The sequence below is a fragment of the Meriones unguiculatus genome, chromosome 1, assembly GCF_030254825.1.
Source record: "Meriones unguiculatus strain TT.TT164.6M chromosome 1, Bangor_MerUng_6.1, whole genome shotgun sequence".
Taxonomy (NCBI): Eukaryota; Metazoa; Chordata; class Mammalia; order Rodentia; family Muridae; genus Meriones; species Meriones unguiculatus.
Window position 1 is genome coordinate 198474544 of NC_083349.1, and position 21298 is coordinate 198495841.

Sequence of the window (21298 nt, forward strand, 5' to 3'; positions counted from 1 at the left end):
CTAACACATTTTTGTGGGTGGTGAGTTTTCTGTTTGTTTGTTTGTTTGTATTTTTTGTTAGGGTCAGTGTATTGTTACAAAGCTCAGGTTGGGCTCACACACATGATCCTCCTGCCTCAAATCTTCAATGCTTGGGATTACAGAAATGCACTACTAAGCCTGGTTCTGGTTCTGTTTCCTTTGGATGTATAACCAGAAGTAAGAATGCTGGATTTTATTTGTTTCCTTTGAGACAGGCTCTCATACTGTTACCTTGCCTGACCTTCCAGACTCCCTATGTAAAACAGGCTGACCTGGAACTCCTCCCTATGTAAAACAGGCTGACCTGGTCCGCAGAGCAATTCTTTTGTCAGCCTCCCCACTGTTGGGATTATAGACTTAAAACATCAGCTACTGTACATTTGTACTTTGTTTATGTTCCTTTTTATTTATATTTTTGGGTCTTTTATATATATGCATATTAATACACATATTATATTTTGGATATAACATGAAGTGCTCATATCTGTGCACATATATTGTTGTTCACACATGCGTTCAATATAGCAACATATTAGTCGTGGCAATATATATAAATTTGGGCAGTGGTGGTGCATGCCTTTAATCTCAACCCTTAGGAGGTGGAGGCAGGTGGATCTTTGTGAGTTCAAGGCCAGCCTGGTCTACAGAGTGAGTTCCAGAACAGCCAGTGCTGTTACACAGAGAAACCCTGTCTCAAAACAAACACTATGTATAAATTAATAAATTAATAACTATGTAACATGTAAGTGATAAATATACAACAAATAGTAAAATATATGATTATGATACTAAGGTTAATATTTTACATATAATATATTACAGTATGTATTTTATGTATATGCACATAATTATAAAAATTAGAAAAAAGAAAAGGAAGGTATTATATTTGACTATATATTATCCCCAACAGGATCATATTCTTTTTAAAAATTATATTCATTTATTCATTCATTCTGCATGTAAGTGTGAGTATGGGTAAATGTGTGGTAGGTGTGTACATGCCAAGGCCCTAACGTAGCAGTTAGAAGACAACTTAAGGAGTTGGTTTTCTTCTACTGTGTGGGTCTGGAGAACAAACTCAGCATCAGCCTTGGCATAAGTCCTTCTGCCTGCTGAGCCATCCCACCAGACCTCAAGATCCTATATTGGCAATTCTAAAATGGCCAGTGGTGTTATTTTGGAAGGTTGTGGAACCTTGAAGCTTTGAGGCCTGGCTGGCATAAGTAGGTCAGTGAAGGTGGGTCCCGGAGGTGACATCCCAGCCAGGTTTCCTGTATGAAAGGGAGAAAGCAGGGGCAAGCACTCCACTATTTCCAGCAGTGTCAGTGCCATAGACGTAACTGAGTCAGCTGTCATATTTTGGTGGACTGTACCCCTTAAGCACGAGGCCAGAGCCACCTCTCTTCTCTTCAGTGGTTTCTGTTGACGAGTCTGTCACAGTGAGGAGAAAAGTAATTAGGGAAATGAATACAGAGCACTAATGTGGGGAACTGGCTGTACCGTATGGCATGTTACAAAGAAATTATGATATTTTTGTGGTGCTTTTGCAGTTCCAAACAAATCTTCTTCCCAGGGTTTCTTGGCTTGAAAAGAAATGAATGATTCCCAGATGAAAATTTTATTTTTGTGTACAGGACCTTGAATTTAGTGTCTGGCAAATAGCTTTTTACTACAGTTATATCTCTGGCCCCAGTGGTGAGTTTTATTAAAACTTGAAATCAGGGAGGGGAGGGCTGGATGTCTCAGTGATTAGGAGCATCTGTTCCCTTGCAAAGAACTAGAGTTCAATTCTCAGTACCCACATGGTGTCCAACTCCCAGTTCTAGGGAATTCAGTGTCTGATTTTGACCTCTGCAGGCACCAGGCGAGCATGTGGTGCACAAGCACACACAGCCAAAGCATTCACACTTACAGCAGATGGACAGCTTGGTCCTCATGAAAGACCTCTAACAGCAGGAGCAGGGACTGTCTCTGACTCTGTTGCCTGCCTTTGGATTCCTAACTGGGTTGTCTTGTCTCAATAGAAAAAGATGTACCCAATCTTACTGAAACTTGATATGCCAAGGCAGGTTGATATCCATGGGACATCTGAGAGAAAGGGAGGGAGTTAGAGAGGCAGGGGAGGGAAGAGAAAGGGGCTGGAAGAAGATAAAGGAGGTGGCGCTCCAATGGGACATAAAGTAAATAAATAGACTAATAACAACAACAACAACCTTGAAAATCAGCTGGGTTGACGATTCACACTTTTATTTCCAACACTTGATGGGAAGCGGCAGGAAGAACATGGTGGAGAGTTCAGTGCCATTATGCGCTACAACAAAGCAACAAAAATAGGAGCCAGGAGGATGGCTCAGCCAGCAGATAGCTCAGTGGGTAGGGTGGAAGGAGAGAACCAGATCTTACAGGTTGTCATCTGACCTCCACACACACACTCACACACCCACACATGGACACAAAATAAAGAAGCAAAATGTAATGATAATTTTTACAAATCTAAAATTTCCTTAAAAAATTGTCACTCATACTCCCATTGTTCGCAGTTAGCCTCTGCTATTGACTTTTCCACGTTTTCTTCCTTACCTTTATTTAAAAAAAAAAAAACATCATATACTCTGGTTTCTCTCTTTCTTTTATGGTGGTGATAGGAAGGGATCAAACCCAAGATCTTGCACAAGTTAGGCAGGCACCTTACCACTGAGCTACAAATCTCCTGCCCTTTTATATTTTCAGTTTGAGACAAAGTCTTGCTGAGGTACCAAGCGTGGCATTGGATTTACTCTGTAGCTCAGCCAGGCCTTGAACTCTTAATTTTCCTTCTTCAGCTGCCTCAGCCACCTTAGCCCCTGAGATCACAGGCCTATACGTGTTAGCCTAAAAGTTGGCCTATACAGCCAACTTTTCCTCTTTTGTTAAAGTGAAAAAAATTTCCCTGGCTGGTGCTTTTAGTCCCAGCACTTGGAAGGCAGAAGCAGGTGGATCTTTTGAGTTTGAGGCCAGCCTAGTCTATCAGATAGAGTTCTAGGATAGCCAGGGGTACAAAGAGAAATGCTGTCTCAAAAAAAAAAAAAGAAAAGAAAAAGAAAAAGGAAGGAAGGAAGGAAGGAAGGAAGGAAGGAAGGAAGAAAGAAAATAAAAGAAAAAAAAATCTCTAGTAAAGCTGAATTTACATTTGAGACAGGGTCTTACTGCATAGCCCTAGCTGACCTGAAACTCACTCTGTAGACCAGGATGCCCTCAAACTCAAAACAATCCTCTTGCCTCTATCTCCTGAGTACTGCAATTAAAGGCATGCTCCACCATATCCAGCTAAGGTGAATGTCTTTTGGGCACTGCCACCATCCACTTTACCCACTGTTCATCTCCAGATGTATCACAGAAATATAAAATTACTGGTGTATTTTCTTTTAACATGGTTCAGTGAAACAGTTGCTGAATAAGCCTCAGGGTTTTGAATTGATTGCAAAATATTCAAAGGTACAGTTTGTTATCCCCCAGAATACAGTATTCAGTGAACTCTGCACAAGGGCAGTGGGACACATTTTTATATTTCTAGGCCTCAGAAGCCATTGGATTCTTTTGTTATCAGTTTGGTTTGGTTTGGTTCAGGTTTGTGGCTTGGTTTGGTTTGGGGGAGGTTGACTGGGCTATCTGTTGTTTTGTTTTTTGTTTGTTTTCTTTCTTTTTTGTTTTTTGTTTTTTGAGACAGGGTTTCTCTGTGTAGGCTTGGCTGTCCTGGACTCACTCTGTAGACTAGGCTGGCCTTGAAATAACAGAGATCCACCTGCCTCTGCCTCCTTGAGTGCTGAGATTACAGGTGTGCACCACAAGCCTGGATTTGTTTGTTTATTTGTTTGTTTTTTGAGACACAATTTCTCTGTGTAACTCTGGCTTTCCTGGAAATCAATCAGTAGACCAGGCTGGCCCAAAACTCAGAGATGTGTCTGCTGCTGCCACCCAAGTGTTTTGATTAAAGACATGTGCCACCATAGGCCCATCCTTTTTACCATTTTGGGACAAGGTCTCACCCTACAGCCCGGACTGTACTAGAACATAAAAGCTAGCCCTGTTTAGCTTCTAACTCAGTAGCTCTCCCTCTTCAACCTTCTGAACACTGAGTTTATAGGCATTAACCAACACACCTGTCTTCAGTGACATCCTTCCTTTTTTTTCTTTTTTCAATTTTAGCACATTTATTTATTCATTTATCTCTCATATATTATATTCCAAACACAGTTTCCCTTCCCTTATCTCATCTCAGTCCCTCCCCCATATCCATTCCTCCTCCTGTTTCCCCTCAGAAAAACAGGCAGGCCTCCCGGGGATATCAACCAAACATGCCATAGCAAGATGCAGTAAGACCAGGCACTTCCCCTCATATCAAGGCTGGACCAGACAACCCAATAGGAGTAAAAGGGTACCAAAAGCAGGTAAAAGAGTCAGAGACAACCCCATTGCTACCATTAAGAGTCCCACAGGAACACCAAGCTACATAACCATATCATATATGCAGAGGGCCTAGGTCAGACTCATGCAGGCTCCATGATTCTTGATTCAGTCTCTATGAGGTGCTATGAGCCCTGCTTAGTTGATTCTGTGGGTTTTCTTGTGCTGTAGTGATACCTTTCTACAGATGGGGAATTTGCTATTACAGGGGAGAGTGACCTTCCAGGACATCACTGTGAGCTTCACCTCAGAGGAGTGGCAGGGGTTGAACCCTGATCAGAAAAGCTTATATAAGGATGCGATGTTGGAGAACTGCATCAGCCTGGCCTCTGTGGGTGAGGAGGGCTTTGTGGGTAGGTGGAGCGACTGCCTGAAGTCTGAAATCTGAAATACATAAGCACCTGCTCAAGGGTGAGCAGATTTGCTTTCCAGCCACTTTTTACTATGGGGATATCATACATGAATCAGGATTAGGATGAAGCAGGAGAGAAGTGTAGTGCTGCTGTTTTATTAGTTTTCCCCTATTTTCTTGTGGGGGGGTTTGCATCCTTCTATCCATTCATCTGGTGTGTATATGTATTTGGCTATGGGTGTGTTCGTGTCATAGCATATCAGGTGGAGGTCAGAGGACCTTAGAGGTGGAGCCTCATTTTACCCTTCCACCTTATTTAAGACAACATCTCTCATCTCTCATTCACTACTACCTCCAGCAGACTAGCTAGTCCATGAGCCTTCAGGAATTCTTCAGTCTCTGCTTTGCTGACATTTCAGACCATGACAGTTTTAATTTGAGTTCTGCACATCCAAACTCAGGTCCTAACACTTGCACAGCTAATACTTTATGCATTGAGCCATCTCCACAGCCCTTTTGTTGTTGTTTTAAAGATATTTTTTCTAAATGTAGTGTGTGTGTGTGTGTGTGTGTGTGTGTGTGTGTGTGTGTGTATGTATGTTCATGTGAGTCCAAAAGAAGGCATCTCTTCAGCCCCTGTTGACTAGCACTAGCAGCAGTTGACCCTGGTAGCCCACCTGCTTGGTGGGCATAGCTGATCAGCTACTTGCCTGCTGAAGCTAGACTAAGTCCAATTCTCTGAGATCAGAATGGCCCCACTTTGTGATTTGTAGCATATCCATGTCAAACCACAAGAGTGGAAAGTTTCTCACTATACATTTATTTCAGAAGAAGATGAGGATGTTGAAAGATAGGTTGAAATGTCAGTGAATGTGGAGAAGAGTCTCAAGAGAGGAGCTGTATCCATCCACAAGAAAACATTCACTGAGCAAAAAGGCACTACACATGAAAAAAATGTTTCTCCCAAGCAATGATGTTCCTTCAAGAATCAGGCTCTTGGAATACTGTATACCTAGAAGGCATTTGAGGCATAATTTTGATAGGAAGCAGTGTATGAAAAACAATTCTCACAAATATAAAAAAATCAATTGTCCTTAATTCATGCAAATCTTTGGAAATGCAGTTTGAATATAATGTCTGTGGAAAGTTACTGAACTCGAAGCCATGTCTTCAGAGGCATAGGAGGATCCATAATGGGAAAAATTCCTTTAAATACAATAAATGTGGAAGAGCATTCAGAATGCTTTGAAAACTGAATAAACATAAGAAAACTCATCCAGAGAGAAAAGTCTATCAGTGTGCTGAGTGTGGAAAAGCCTACAGGCAGAAGACCAATCTTGTTCAACATCAGAAAATTAATGCCAAAGAGAAACCCTTTAAATGTGAAGCTTGTGGAAAGCCTTCTCCTGGGTGTCATCTTACAGTAATCATAAGAAAATCCACCATGAAGAGAAAGCCTATGAGTGCAATGTATGTGGCAAGTCTTTCAAACAAAACTCAACCTTCAGTCAACATAAAAACATTCACAAAGAGAAGCTGTACTGATGTAAGCACTGTATGAAATCTTTCATTTGGAAGTCTCTCTTGTGAAACACCAGAGAACACACATGGGAGAGAAACCCTACAAGTGTGTACTGTGTAAAAAGGCTTTTGCCCAGAAAGCAAATGCCATCAATCATGAGAGAATCCATGCTGGTGTGAGCGCTTGCGAGTGTCATCTCTGCGACAGGGCTTTTGTCTAGAAGAAAAACCTTACTCAACATTAAAAAAATCTACTCTGAAGAAAAATCAGATGGCTGTAAAAGATGTGGGAAAGTTTTCACTGTGAAGTCAAACCTCCGTGTTCATCAGAAAATTCACAGTGGAGAGAAAGCCTATGTGTGTAATGAATGTGGGAAATCCTTCAGCCAAAAAGAACACCTTGATTTTCATAAAAAGCTCCATACTGGGCAAAAACCTTATAAATGCTCTGAGTGTGGAAAAGCTTTTGCTTACAAGTCATATCTTGATGGACACCAGAAAAGAATTCACACTAGCTAGGGACTTTGAGCTCTTCAAAAGTATGGGAAACTCTTCCTTTATAGGATGGTATAAAATAATCATTCCGAAAATTGACTGCAAAATGTTCTACAGTTTTGAGTCCATCACAGAGAACATGAACATAGAGAACTTAAACTCACTGTGGCTATCTTTTGAGAACAGGTTTAACTCATTCATCCATAGATACTTGTTTTGTCTTTTCAAAATGTATGTGTATATGTATATCATGTATGTTCAGATGCCTAGGCAAGCTAGATGACATCAAGTCCCAACGAGTTACAAGTGGTTGTGAGCTGCCTGAACTGGGTGCAGGGAACTGACTTCATTCCTCTGGAAGAGCAGCAAGTGCTCCTAAATACTGAGCTATCTCTGTAGCTTCCTATTTTGGTATTTATTTTAATTTACATATTTTATGTGGGTATGTGTTTTGCCTGCATGTATGTTTGTGCCACATATGTGCCTGGTGCACATGGAGGCCAGCAGAAGGCATCAGTTCTGCCAAGACTGGAGTTAACAGATGGTTGTGATCATCTCTTTTGTGGATGGCCATGTGGGTGCTAGGAATTGAATCCAAGTCCTCTGGAAGAGCAGACAATTCTATTAGCTCTAGTGCCATCTCTCCAGCCCTTGGTATGGTATTCTTGAAATGGAGTCTTGTTATATTGCCCAGGCTGGGTTTTGACTTCTGAGCCCAGGTGATCCTCATGCCTCAGCCTCCTGAGTATCTGAGTATCTGAGTACATGACACCATGTCTGCCACGCAGCAAATATTTAAAGTACCTTTTAACTAACATGACTAAAGAGATACTGATAAACCAAATGTGTCCAAAACCTTCATGGAATTTTTGTTTGTTCTCATGGAATTTTTTTTTCTAGTGACTAATAACTAGTGGTAGCCATTTTTAATAGTTCACATCAGAAAATGTAACATTATATTGCTTAACAATATGTGCCAGGTTGGTTATATATTTGGAACTTTTTGTTGTTAAATAAAAAGCCTTGGAGTTCCAAGTGATACCATAAGTAACACTATGTGTATTGTCACACACAATACTGAGGATGGGACTCGGAGCCTTACATATGGGATTCACTTACTCTAACACTAAACTATATCCTAAAATCAACCCATTAGACATCTTAAAAGTTGTGAAAGGGAATAGGAGTGATGGCACATGCCTGCAATCTTGGAACGTGAAGGTTGCAGATGAGAGCTCAGGAGTTCAAGGCCAGCCTTGGGTAAGGTGGCTCAGCGGGATAGAGGCACTTGGAGCAGAGCTCAGCAACTTGAGTTTGATTCCTGGGACCCACATAATAGAAGGAGAGAACTAACTTCCACAAATTGTCCTCTACTGTCCACCTACAAATTGTGGTTCACACACACACTAATTTCAAAGAGTGAGTTGCTAAACATATGATTCAGGAGTTAAGATCATTTGCCCTCTTACAGAGAACCTTAGTTTAATCCGCAGAATCCATACTAAATGGCTCACATCTGCCTGAATTCTAGCTTGACGTGATCTGATGTTCTCTTCTGGCCTTGAAGTTACCACACACAAAGACACAGTGACATAAATAAGTAGAAAACTGTTTTTTTTAATGGTTGGGAAGGAAGAGGAATGGGTAGGCATCTTTTTCTGATTTTAAATCCCTGTACTTCTCCATCTCACTTGATTTTTCAAAGGAGAGTAATTTATCTCAACTGGTGGATTGGAGAAAAAGCAATCTGTAAATGATAACCCCAACCAGTTAGTTTCCTGTTTGGGTTTTGGGGGTGGAAACGATTTTTTTTTTTAATCCAATCTGTTGCAACACTTTGGCTGCTTCTAATTTGCCAAGTCACCTATGAATGGATCTGCCCGGCAAAGCCAAGTTCACACAGGACGCTGGAAGGTAAGGTAGCCAGAAGAGAACATCTTCAATTAGTCCTTTGTAGGACTGGTGGTAGGGGTGAGGGTCTTAAATCTGCCTCCTGAAAACTGAGATTATAGGCATGAGTTACATCATCTGGCTAAGCTAGTCCATCCATCTGCCATTCAGAAAACCAATCTTAAAAGATGCCCTAAAGAAAATTATTATGCTAGGCATGGTGGTGCAGACAATCTACTAGAATTCCAAGCCAGCCAGAGCTACATAATGAGATCCCCCAAAATTATTAGATTTTTACATGTCCATTCATTTATGTGAGTGCACATGTGCTAGCTTCTCTAGAGGTCAGAGGAGAACTTGTATGAGTGGGCCATAAGGCTTTGTGGCAGGTGTTTTTACCCACTGAGCCCTTGAGGGTGCTTTTGAATCTGCAAATTTATCATAGTATTTCATTTCCTGTGTAACCCTGCCAGAGAAGGAAGGACAAAACCAGTTGGTGGGCAGCTGGATAATTTCATCAATAGTCACAAACACATAGGAAACAGTGGTTTTAATAAATTGATAAAAGAACAGTAATTTAGGGAAAACACGATGAAAGTCCTCTGGAGGACATGAACAATTTATACATCCACTAACAAAATAAGACATTCTAAATTTGTCTCTCAAACTTTTTAAGTCCATCAGGGTTGTTTCTGAACCTGTTATGAGAATGGACCACAACATTTGGGCTTATGATTAGTTGCTTGCTGTGTTGTGCTGGTTCAGAATGACATTTAGGAACCACTGTGTTTTGCCCATGTGGATAGCACATATACTAGAATTAAAATGAAGGCCAAGAGATGGCTTAGTGTTTAAAAGCGGAAACTACTGCTCTAGGGTATACTATGCCTTCTGCCTCCAAGAACACATACATACACTCGCACTCAACACAGGTACTGGGAAATCAAGCTTGGGTTTTCTATAAAAGCAGTATGCACTCTTTAGCTACTGAGCAAACAAATGAAGAACAAATTAAAACAATATTAGAAAAACCACATTTAACCTTTTTGGAAGTTAACATGTATTGTTTTTGTTTTACTGAATTTTCATCTTCAGTGATATGATCTTTCATTGTGATCATATGATGTCTGTTAAGCCAAAAAACAATGTCGAGAGATCTATTTCCTTGGTTTCCCCTTTAGATGTACTAGTAAACTTGCACTCTAATGCCTTTTTCAACAGTTCCTCAAAAACTTCATTATGCATGTAAAAAAAAATGTAGCCAGTGTGACGCCTGCCCTCTTGAATAAAGGAATCTGGAATCTCAAACACTTCCATATCACTGTACAGGAGCCATGCCTGCCTTTGAAAATCATACACATCACTTACATAATGGCCTGAATTTGGGGAGCTCCCAAAATGGCTGACAACACTGACAAGCCTGTAATTCTGAGGATCATCTTCCATCTCCACATTTGATTCCTCAGTGGCATTTACTATGTTGTTGCGTTCTGTAACATTGTTATTTTTAGGATTGTTATCAGGACCAAACACACCAAGGGAATGTGGATCATCTACCTGAGCTCTCAATTCTGAAGACCTACTCATACCCTTCCCTGTGCCTTTCTGAGTACTAACACTTGGATATGATGCCTGCAGAAGCAATTCATTGCGCATTCCATTCCCATGAATCTGGTAGAGCTGTTCCACCATTTCTTGAGATCCTTCTAGAATCTTCCATTCTTTAAGATCACAAAAATATTTTGACAACTCAGTGGTAGTGTGATAATCTGACTCTTCATGTACAATAACTTTCTCATAGTCCTTAAAATCTGCATCATCGGGTACCTCTGTAAGACCTGGGTCTTGGATGCTGACAGGCTCACAGATCATAGAGAGGAAGCCTTTTCCTTCACCCACTGAGTCAGCTGCTAGCAAGGTCTTTTCACTGAGCATCCTGTATTCTGTCTTCACTAGTTCAGGCTCCAGCTTAGAACCACTTTCCAAGTCTCTCTGCTGCTGTTCCTCACCTGCATCCTTGTACATTCTCAGGAAGTTTTGTATTTCAGCATCCTCATCACACTCAACCTGAAGAATTGTGGGATCACTGGTTTCTGAAGTCACCTTTCTAGATGGCATTGACTGGTTGAGGATCTTAGGCATCACCCCTTGAGAAACATTTGAGATATCATAGTCACCATTAGGGGATGTATTGTCCAAGGGAAATGGTGGATTCCTGTTTCTATTGCAATGGGAAGATATATTTAAATACTTAGAAATCTCAACTGGCTGCTGACTCTTCACCAGCAACTTGTCAGTGGTAACTTGGTAGCGTTTCAGATGAACTATGAGGACCTTGGGGAGTCTCCTCAATGTGTACCTGAGAACAGAATTCTTGTTCTTGCATTTCTCACAATTATGCTCAATCTTTTCTGGTTTAAAGAACAGATCAAAAGACCTTTGAATTGATAGAGGGCTTTCTTTTGTCCCTTGGTGCAGGTCAATGGAGAGGTAATTACTCACTTCAGTTTTGAGAGTAGCCTCACCACAACCTTCACAAATAATGGATTTTTGTAGCTCAATTTCAAAATTAGCACGAACGGGACAAACAAACCTTTTGAAAGCAGCAGTCCCAGCATACATTAGTGAAGATGATTTCTCACCTTTGTTCTCTCTCTCAGCATTCCACATGGTATTTAGTTTTTCCATGCTCAGTTTTAATAGGTCTAAACACACACTTAAGAATTCATGGGCATCATTCTGTTCATTGTAGGAGAATGTGTCTGTAACCATGGAAATGCTTCTCATCACATTCATGAGGAATGCTCCCTTAATGTCTACATCTTGAATGTCTTTCACCACAAGAAGTTGAGTTAAGGGCTTGATAAGATCATCACCGGAAACACTGTCAAATGGAATACCTTGTGTGAGTAAGTCCTTTGCAAAGGTTGGGATCCCAAAGACAGACTGTAAAATGGAATTCATGTAACAGGTATTTCCCAAATTGGGGAAGCCTTCACGTTTTAGTTGCTTTGGTCCATTTCTTTCATCAAAATATTTTGGGAATGGAAAAGTGGTGTCACCTAGGCTAGGCTTTTCATAGGAGTTGGGACTGAATAAAAGCAAAGGGTCAATTTCCCAACTGTTATACATTTCCTGATCTCTTACAGCCATCAATTTCTCTGCTTTGCTTCTTACATTCTTGGATTTCTTTTTTGGTTCAAGATTACTTTCTTTGAAAATGTCCTCATTCGTTTCTATACTGGATGATGTTGCTGTCTTCCTCTTTTCACCTCGTTTTCCTTCTCTCTTTTTTCCAACATGACAGCTGGTGGAGTCTGACACAGAAATTGGCATCTTTCTGGAGAATGGTATCCCAGTTCCTGTTGTGGTATTCAGAGGTCCACAAACTGGCTCGTGGTGCTCCCCACAGAATGGAACACTGTTTTCAGGAACATCATAATTACTCTTGGGCTCCAGAGGTTGTTGAGATTCACATGGAATAAACAAATCCAGGGATGACTTCAAATGTTCGAAGTCTGTGGAGGATAACTTGTCAATGAGTAAGGAAGTGCCATCTCTCAACGTTAAATGCAGGTAATGCAGTTCCAGCTCACAATCTCCAACCTCGACATTGGCAACATTATCATCCAGCTGAAAAACCCTTCTCCTTTCTTCCAACTTGAAAGAAACCACCAGATTAACTTTCTGTTTTCTTTCTACTATTTGGAGGTCTGCTGATTTCCACTGAGATGCTCTGGTGTGCTTGCTCCTGTCCTTGCTTCGGATTTGGACAAAACCATGCATCTTTAGATGAGCCATTCTTTCTTTACAGATAAAATATGTATAATCTAAAAACAAATACAAAAACAGCACACACAGACATTATGACTCAGAATGGAAAAAAACTTACTTTTGTTTAGTATTTACAATTTTTGCTTATCAATTACAATTAATAAAAATTCAAGTTACTTATATCCTTTTAATAAAAAAATATTTAATTATTTGTATGTGTCTGTGCACATGTTAGTTCAGTGCCCTCAGAATCCAGAAGAGGGCACCAGATCCCCTAGAACTAGAATTAGTAACTACCCAGTGTAGGGGCTAGAAACTGAACTCCAGTCCTCTATAAGAACAGTTAAGTGCCTCAAGCAGGGCCAGTCTTTGGTTGGCCATTCCCTCAATCCTTGCTCCATCCTTGTTCCTGCACATCTTATTGGCAGGACAAGGTTTTGTGGGTGGCTTGGTGTCTTATCCTTCCACTGGAAGTCCTGCCTGGCTATGGGAGTTGGCTACTTCAGGCTCCATATCCCCTGCTGCGAGGAGTTTCAGCTAGGGTGATCCCCATAGATTTCCTGGGGCCTCCGTATCCCAGATTTTTGGAAAATCCCAGAGATGCCCTCTACCTCCTATTCTTTCCCCTGGCTCTCTCTCCCCAGGTCTCCCTTCTCCTAATACCCATCCCTGCTCTCCTCCTCTCCTCCCCTTTCCTACCCAGTTCCTTCCTTCCTTTCTTTTTTTTTTTAATTTTATTTTTTTCTTATTAGTTACATTTTATTAACTCTGTATCCCAGCCGTGTCCCGATCCCTCATTCCCTCCCAATCCCTCCCTCCCTCCCTCATCTCCACCGTGCCCCTTTCCAAGTCCACTGATAGGGGGGACCTCCTCCCCATTCATCTGATCCTGTTTTATTAGGTATCTTCAGGACTGGCTGCAAAGCCCTCCTCTGTGGACTAACAGGACTGCTCCTCCCTTCAGGGGTGGTGAGGCCAAAGAGCCAGTCATTGAGTTCTTGTTAGAAATAGTCCTTGTTCTCCTTACTTTGGGAAACCAATTGGTTACTGAGCTACCACAGGCTACATCTGAGTTCCTTCCTTCCTTTCACCTCCAATGCCTATTTGGGAAAACCCTCATTTTCCTTGTTAACTTCCTTGGGTCTGTGGATTGTAGCATGGTTATCCTGTACCTTATGGCTAATATCCACTTATAAGTAAGTACATACTGAGCATGTTTTTTGAGGTTTGGGTTACCTCACTGGCTCTGCCTGAAATCCATCCACTGGGAGAGAACCAATCCCCGACACTATTTCAATTTCCCCACAGTGTGACTTCCCTTAAGTAATTGACTATCTGCTGTGACTGTGGACTAAAGTAGACTTTCCCCCTAAGTTTCCCTGCAAACTGTTTGCTTTTCATCAGGGTGCGTTATCATGGCACTAGCAATGAAACTACAGGTACCTTAAGTGAAGTGAGGCAGCAACGTACGTCTCCTCACTGGTGCCGCTGCTCTTCTCCCCGATGAAGAGTGGAGCCAGTGGATGTTCCGGTCAAGTTCTAGTCTCTCACGCAAATGAGGCAGTTAAGAAGATAGGAGGTTACTGAGTAGGGCTGTTGTTCTGGTGCTGGCTTTTCTGATTGCAGCTTCCAGACTCAGACCCACCTCCTGCATTATTATGGTATAAAAATCAGGAGTACAAATGTGCAAGTATACACAGATTAAAGCACTCAGCATGCACAAGGCTCTTCATCAATCCATAGAATCACACCCACACACATAATTAAGTGTTGTGATTATATATGACTATAATTTCAGAACTTAGGATACTAAACCAAGAGATGAACAGATATGAGACACGGATGGAGTACATAGTGAGACCACCATCTCAAAAGGGGGTGGGGGAGAAGACAGGAGCAAAACCCAAACCAAAGATATCAGAGAAAGAGGAGAGAGAAGGGAGTGAGTCTGAGGCTAACCAAGCCTACATAGACTTTTGTCAAAAACTGAACATAGCTGGCAGGATAGTTGAGCAAGTAAAGGTGCTTGCTGCCAAGCCTGACAGCCTGAGCTTGATCCCTTGCGCCTGCAGGTTGAATGGGAGAGGGCCTGCGCAAACAGTTCTCTGACTGCACGTTCCAGTTAGGAAGTGCCAGAACACAGCATATACAAATAAATTCAAATATAATTAAAAAACACTTGCAGGCAAGGCACTTTTGATCCCAGCACTTAGGAGACAGGCAGGCACATCTCTGTGAGTCTGAGACTAGCCTTAATCTGAGTTCTAGAACGGCCAGGTTTGTAGAGAAAAGAAAGACCCTGGCTCAGGAGCAACAAAGCGTGAGGGGGCAGGACTACACAAAACAAAACAGAATCTAGAGTTGAGACACCCAGAACTCTTCTGCATCCCCAGATATCTGACACGAAACATGGAGGTGTTTGCCAGGAGAGGGGAGAGAAAAAGTAAAAAGTAAAGTAAAGGGGGCAGCCCAATACCAGATCAAAACTACAAATTCAAAAGAAAAAAAAAACTTCCCATTTTTTTGAAGACTGGGTTGCGGGGGGGGGGGGGGGGGGAGAGGGGGACCTGGCTGGCTGTGGTGACACACACGCACCATTAATCCCAGTACAAAAGGAAACATGACTCGAGGGCTAGCCTGGTCTACATAGCAAGTCCCAGAAAAGCTTCATAATAGTCTCTACTTCGAGATTATTTTTTATTGCATGTGTTTAGGTTTTGCCAGCTTTACTGTCTGTGTACTACATGCAGTGCCCAGAAGGGGCAGATAGTTTGGAACTGTAGTCACAAAGGGTTGTGAGCTATGATTTAGGGGCTGGGACCTTAACAGCTGAGCCATCTCCCTAGCTCCTGATCTTAGAACTCATAAAGAAAAGTAACTAAAGACCCTAATGTAAGGAGAAGGTTAGGGAATAAACAGAATTATCCTCAGTGAGTCTTAGGTTCCACAGAGCTAACAACTGACAATGCTCAAATTGTGGGTAGCTCTGGCTGTCCTGGAACTCGCTATAGAGACCAGGCTGGCCTCAAACATGCCGAAATCCTTCTGTCTCCCAAGTGCTAGAATTAAAGATGTGCCACTGCCACAACCCATCTGAGATATCACAAACACTCCCTGGCTGAGATCACACACACTGGTTTTTTGAGACAGAGTTTCTGTTTACCTTGCCTGTCCTGGACTTGCTTTGTAGTCCAGGCTGGTCTTGAACTCAGTGAGCCACCTTCCTCTGCCTCCCCAAGTGCTGGGATTACAGGCATGCACCACCACACTAGGCAAAATAATTTTTAAAATCAAATGAAAACAAAATATCTGGACCTAATAGTGCAAGCCTGTAATCTCTGGGAGACTGAGGCAGGAGAATTAAAAATTCAAAGCCAGGTGGGAGAGGGTAGAATCTGTAAATTCACAGGCCTGAGAGTTCCAGGACAGCCAGGGCTATAGAGAGACCCTGTTTTTTGCAATTGGTATTGATAACTGCAGACTCAGAGTTGAAAATGAGAGACAGAATATTTATGTAACCTTGTGATTGAGTGCTCCACCTGCATGAACTCCTGCCTGCCAGATGAAGGCACCAGATCCCAGTATAGATGATTGTGAGCCAGGACGTGGTAGCTGGGAATATTTACGAGACCTTCAGAAGAGCAGACAGTGCTAGAACTGCTGAGCCATATCTCCAGCACGAAAGAGAACTCTGAAAGATTGTGGTAGGCTTTGACCTGTGCAGCAGAAGCAAGATGACCAAAGAAATGTCCTCGAGCTGCCGCAGTGGCTCTAAAGCCTTCAGGAGTCAACCTGTGGCAAATGTGGCTACCCTGCCAAGCACAAGAGGAAATATAACTGGAGCGCCAAGGCTAAGAGACGAATCACTTTCAGGAACAGGTAGATGAGGCACCTAAAAATTGTCTGCCACAGATTCAGGCCTGGATTCTATGAAGGAACAACACCTCAACCTAAGAGGGCAGCTGCTGCAGCATCCGGTTCATCTGAGGATTTCAGTCAGCCATACAATAAATGCTCTGGTTTCAAAAACTAAACTACAACAAATTGTGATAGGGATCCTGAAATGTAGCTCTGGCAGGGGTTGGGGTGAGGAAGGCTTTCTTTAAGGAGCTGAGAGTTTGACTATGCTCCAGTGAGTATAAGACCAATACAAATTGAACTTGCTTTTTTTCTTTCTTTTCTCCGGGGTGGTCACAAGGTTGGGGTGATGGACCTGGGAAGAGGGGGAAAGGAATGTGATCAGGTGCATTATGTGAAAACTCCCAAATAACCAATAGTAATATTATGTTGGGGATAAAGAAAAGAAAAAGCTTCCTTTAGTAGCTGCAGGACACATCTGGGCTAAACTGGAGAAAGAAAAGTACTGAGAGAAAATGGAATTTAGCTGAGAAACTTCGAGCCAAGAATGCATGGGGCTCAGCAGGAAGGCCTTTAATCCCAGCACTCCAGGAGGCAGGGGCAAGTGGCTCTCTCAGAGTTGGAGGCCAGCCTGGTCAAAGTCTCAGGGACAAAGAAACCCTGTCTAAAAAAAAAAAAAAAAAAGGCCAGGGCTACACAGAGAAACCTTGTCTTTTTGTTTTGGTTTGGTTTGGTTTTGGTTTTGGTTTCTCTGTGTAGCCCTGGCTGTCCTATACTTTGTAGACCAGGCTGGACTTCAATTCACAGCAATCCACCTGCCTGGGATTAAGGCATGCACCACACCTGGCTCAAAAATGTATTTTGTTTGTTTGTTTTCCAGGGGCAGGGGTGTTCCAGACAGGATTTCTCTGTGTAATCCTAGGTATCCACCACATCCCCAGACCTTGTCTTGGAAAAAAAAAAAAAAAGAGGAAACAAACAAAAACAAAGAAAATCCTTCAAGCCGGGTGTGGTGGCACATACCTTCAATTCCAACACTCATGGCAAAGGCAGATCTCTGTGAGTGCAAATCTATGAATTCATCTACAAATCTATGAATTCCAGGACAGCCAAGGCTGTTACAGAGAAACCCTTCCTGTCTGGAAAAAAAAATAAATAAATAGAGAAAGACAAAAAGTCTCAGGCTTAACATGGCGGCTCATGTCCTTAAGCTCAGCACTGGAGAGGCAGATGAAAGCATATCTTCTTGTGTGAGTTTCAGGCTAGCCTCAGCTACACAGTTGAGACCCAGTTTCAAAAACAAACACCTCAGGAGCTTCGAGTTTAGCTCACTCAGTAAAATGATTGCTTACCACGCACAAAGCCCTGAGTTTGATCCCCAGGGCCTTATAAATGGAGCTTACTGGTTCACACCTGTAACTTCTGCTCTTAGGACGTGGAAGCAGGAGAATCAGAGTTTCAAGGTTATCCTCTGCTACATAGCCAAGAAGAGTTCAAGGTTGGACTACATCCATGAGACCCTTATCACGCCTCCACACCTTTCAGAATGAGTCTAGGGACTCAGGACACAGCTATAAAACCTGACAAATCAAATAGCTTCAAATTCAAAAGCGTCAGAACAATGATTGAGTGTGGAGAGAGCCTACACAAAGGGAGGAAATCAGTGTGAGCTATTGCTCTGACAGGAGAGCAACAACACCTAGATTATACACAGACCACAAAAACAAATAGCCAAACAACAAGAAAACCAAACAGAACAGAGAGTCCAACCAGTGAATAATCAAACATTCGTCAGAAAAAGAAATTCAAATTACCGTGAAATACATGAAAAGTGATTAACATCTATAGCCATCAGGAAAAGAAATACTAATCAACAGCACAGAGGTAGGTAGGTAGTCTCACATGCCTTTAATCCTGCCACCTCAGAAGCAGAAGCCAGAAGATCTCTGAGTGAGGCTAGCCTGGTCTACAGAGCAAGTTCCAGGACAGCTGGGGCTAAACAGAGAAACCCTGTCTCCAAAACTCAAAACAAAACCCAATAGGTAAATAAATAGAATGAGATTAAAATAAAAATAATCTTAACTAAATAAAAATATAATAATAGAAGGAAAACTAAAATACAGAGCGACAGTTTGACCTTACTATACCTCCTGGTGCTTATGGAAGGAGTCTGTGTCAGGGAACAGCATGGGACCTGAACACCTATGGTTCTTACACAATTATAGGAAACAACCGACTTGTGGGATCAGCTTAGATGTCACAAACAGGTGAATGGAGAAATGAAACAGGTGTAGAGATAATGAATATCAATGTATACAGACACATTGGAGTTTGATTCAGCCAAATAAGAATAAAATTACACCATTAGCAGAAATATTTGTAATGGGAATCATTCTAAGCAAAATAGACACCATTCCAAATGACAAATATTTGATAACCTCTCTCACATGCAGAATCTACCTTTTTTACAAAAGGCTTTGAAGTAGAAGAGGGAGGGAAGTTGTCATAGAGACAACAGATGCAGATAAAAAGTGGGGTTTTGTTGTTCTGTTTGTTCGTTCGTTTTTTAAAGAGCACATGAACCTGGGTGAGGTAGCACATGCCTCTGATCCCAGCCCTTGAGGCAGAGGTAGGCAATCTCTGTGAGTTCAAGGACAACCTGGTCTACAAAGTTAGTCCAGGACATCAAGGGTTGTTACACAGAGAATCCCTGTTTCAAAAAAAGCAAAATTAAAATAAAATAAAGATCACATGAATTTGGGAGAGAAAAGTGGTGGGAAAGATAATGGTGGAACTGGAAGAAAGGGAAACAGGAACGGATTTGACTGAATTTTATATACTCATTCCCAGCACCTGAGAGGCAGAGGCAGGCAAGGCTCTGTGAGTTCCAGGCCAGCCTGTTCTGCAGAACAAGTTCCAGGCCAGCCAGGGCTACACAGAGAAACCCTGTCTCAAACAAAACAAAAATCCTCGTATGAGATTCTCAAACAAGATAAATGGGGCAAGAATGACCAACCACATTATACGCTATATTAAATATCATGATGAAGCCCATTACCTAAAAATACATACTAATTTAAAAAGACTTTTTTTTGAGGCAGGGTTTCATATAGCCTCAGATTCACTAGCTGAGGATGACCCCAAAGCCTAGATCTTGTGATCCAGCACCTTAGGGGTGCCGGAGTTATAGGAGTGTTCTATCCTGCTCAGTTTGTGAAGGGCTGGGGACCAAGCCAAGGGCTTAGAGCATTCTGGGTCAGGATTCCAGGAAGGATTCTACAGTGTAGCTCCCATCAGCCTTCGTAGTTTTGTCCTTTCTGGTCATTTGTTTCACCATTTCTTTCCAGGCAACCCAGAGAGCTTGCTCCCATTGGGCCTTCTGATATCAAACATATCCACTTAGTGATACAATCTGGGACAATAAAGTTTTACTCACCAGATGTCTACGCAGGCGTGTCACAGCTGTGGAGGGCTGCTCAGGGTCCTGCTGCAGGTTGTTAACTGAAAGAAGGGTCAGACATAAAACCCAGTTTAATTTAAACCGTCCTAAGAAAAGCCACGCCCACCTTGTGATGTCATTGTCTCTTTATAAAGGGAATGGGAGGGGAAAAAGGGGATAAATTAGAAAAAAAAAAAAAAAGGAAAAAAAATCCGGTTGTATCTAGACCACACTGACCTTGAACTCACACTGACCTTGAACTGCCTGTCTCTGCCTCCCAAGTGCTGAGATTACAGGCACAAGCAACCACGTCAGCACTTGTAAAGCAGAGGCAGGAGGATTTCTATGAATTAGAGTCCAGCCGGTTCTACCGAGTGAGTTCCAGGACAAAGAACCCTGTCTCTAAGAATCAGAGGGAGAGAAAAACAGAGACTGCAGGGCTTGGTGGCAATGCCTTTAATCCCAGCACTCAAACAAACAAAAATCAATCAAACAAAAAGAGGCTGGAGAGATGATTCAGTGTTTAAAAGAATTTCTTACTCTTCCAGAGAAACCCCCCTCCCGCCAAGAAAGCCTCAATGTTGGGGTCCCAGAACCCACTTTGCTGGGTGTGTGTGTGGGGTTCACAATTGTCTGTAACTCCAGCTCCTGGGACTCTGATTCTTTTTGATACTCACATAATTGCATAAAATGAAAATAAATCTAAATTGGGTATGGTGACCTATGCCTTTAATCCCATCACTCAGGAGGTAGAGGCAAGCAGAGTTCAGTGAGAACCAGCGAAGTATAGCTGGGAAGAGAGAAAAGCAGCAGCCTACAGAAAGAAAAAAAGATTTTTATCAAGTACACATCCTCTGGAGTGATAATAGCCAAGATAAGTAAGGGACTCAAAAGCTAGATATCAAAAAAACAAAAAACAAACAACAACAAAAAAACAACCAAATTAAAAAATGGGGTACAGATCTAAACAGAATTTGTTTTCTTTTTTCTTTTTTTGGTTTTGGCTTTAAGGTGGTTTTGTTTATTTGTTTGTTTGTTTGTTTTGGTTTTGTTTGTTTTGGTTTTGTTTTTTGAGACAGAGTTTCTCTGTGCAGCCATGGCTGCCCTGGAACTCACTTTGTAGACCAGGCTGACCTAGACTAGTTCTGTAGGCCAGGCTGGCCTTGAACTCACAGAGATCTGCCTGCCTCCTTTCCTGAGCTCTGGGATTATAGATGAAGATGTACACCAGCCACCTTGCGTCTTTTCACAGTGCTGTGGGTAGAACCTACGGTTTCCAGCATGCACGGCAAGCATTTTACCAAGGAGCTACAACCCCAGGTTGTGTCTTAAGATGATTTTAAAGTAACCCTGTGTTTGTCTGTAATTAATTAACCAGACCTATTCCTTTGTTATTGCTTTTTTTTTTTTTTTTTTTTTTTTTTTTTTTTTTTTTTTTTGATTTAGAGTTTCTCTGTGTAGCCTTGGCTGACCTGGAACTCACTTGGTAGACCAGGCTGACCTCA

At 41.9% G+C, this 21298-nt stretch overlaps 1 protein-coding gene and 1 pseudogene across 14 annotated transcripts in view; one reads left to right on the forward strand and one right to left on the reverse strand.

Annotated features, from left to right (window-relative positions):
* Nucleotides 1-3592: 3592 nt before the first annotated feature.
* Nucleotides 3593-21298, reverse strand: part of LOC110566737 (ubiquitin carboxyl-terminal hydrolase 29-like) — a 221102-nt gene continuing 203396 nt past the window's right edge. For 10 of the 14 annotated variants that reach the window (XM_060375808.1, XM_060375807.1, XM_060375806.1 and 7 more), the window contains 3 exons: nt 19791-19855; nt 13940-14144; nt 3593-12552 (listed from right to left, as the gene is read on the reverse strand). In XM_060375808.1, coding sequence (XP_060231791.1) covers nt 9839-12523 — 2685 coding nt within the window. In that variant the 5' untranslated portion in view covers nt 12524-12552; nt 13940-14144; nt 19791-19855 and the 3' untranslated portion in view covers nt 3593-9838. The remainder of the gene's footprint in view (nt 12553-13939; nt 14145-19790; nt 19856-21298) is intronic. The other 4 variants (XM_060375811.1, XM_060375805.1, XM_060375810.1 and 1 more) reach the window with 2 other exon arrangements.
* Nucleotides 5934-6856, forward strand: LOC132655133 (zinc finger imprinted 3-like; annotated as a pseudogene).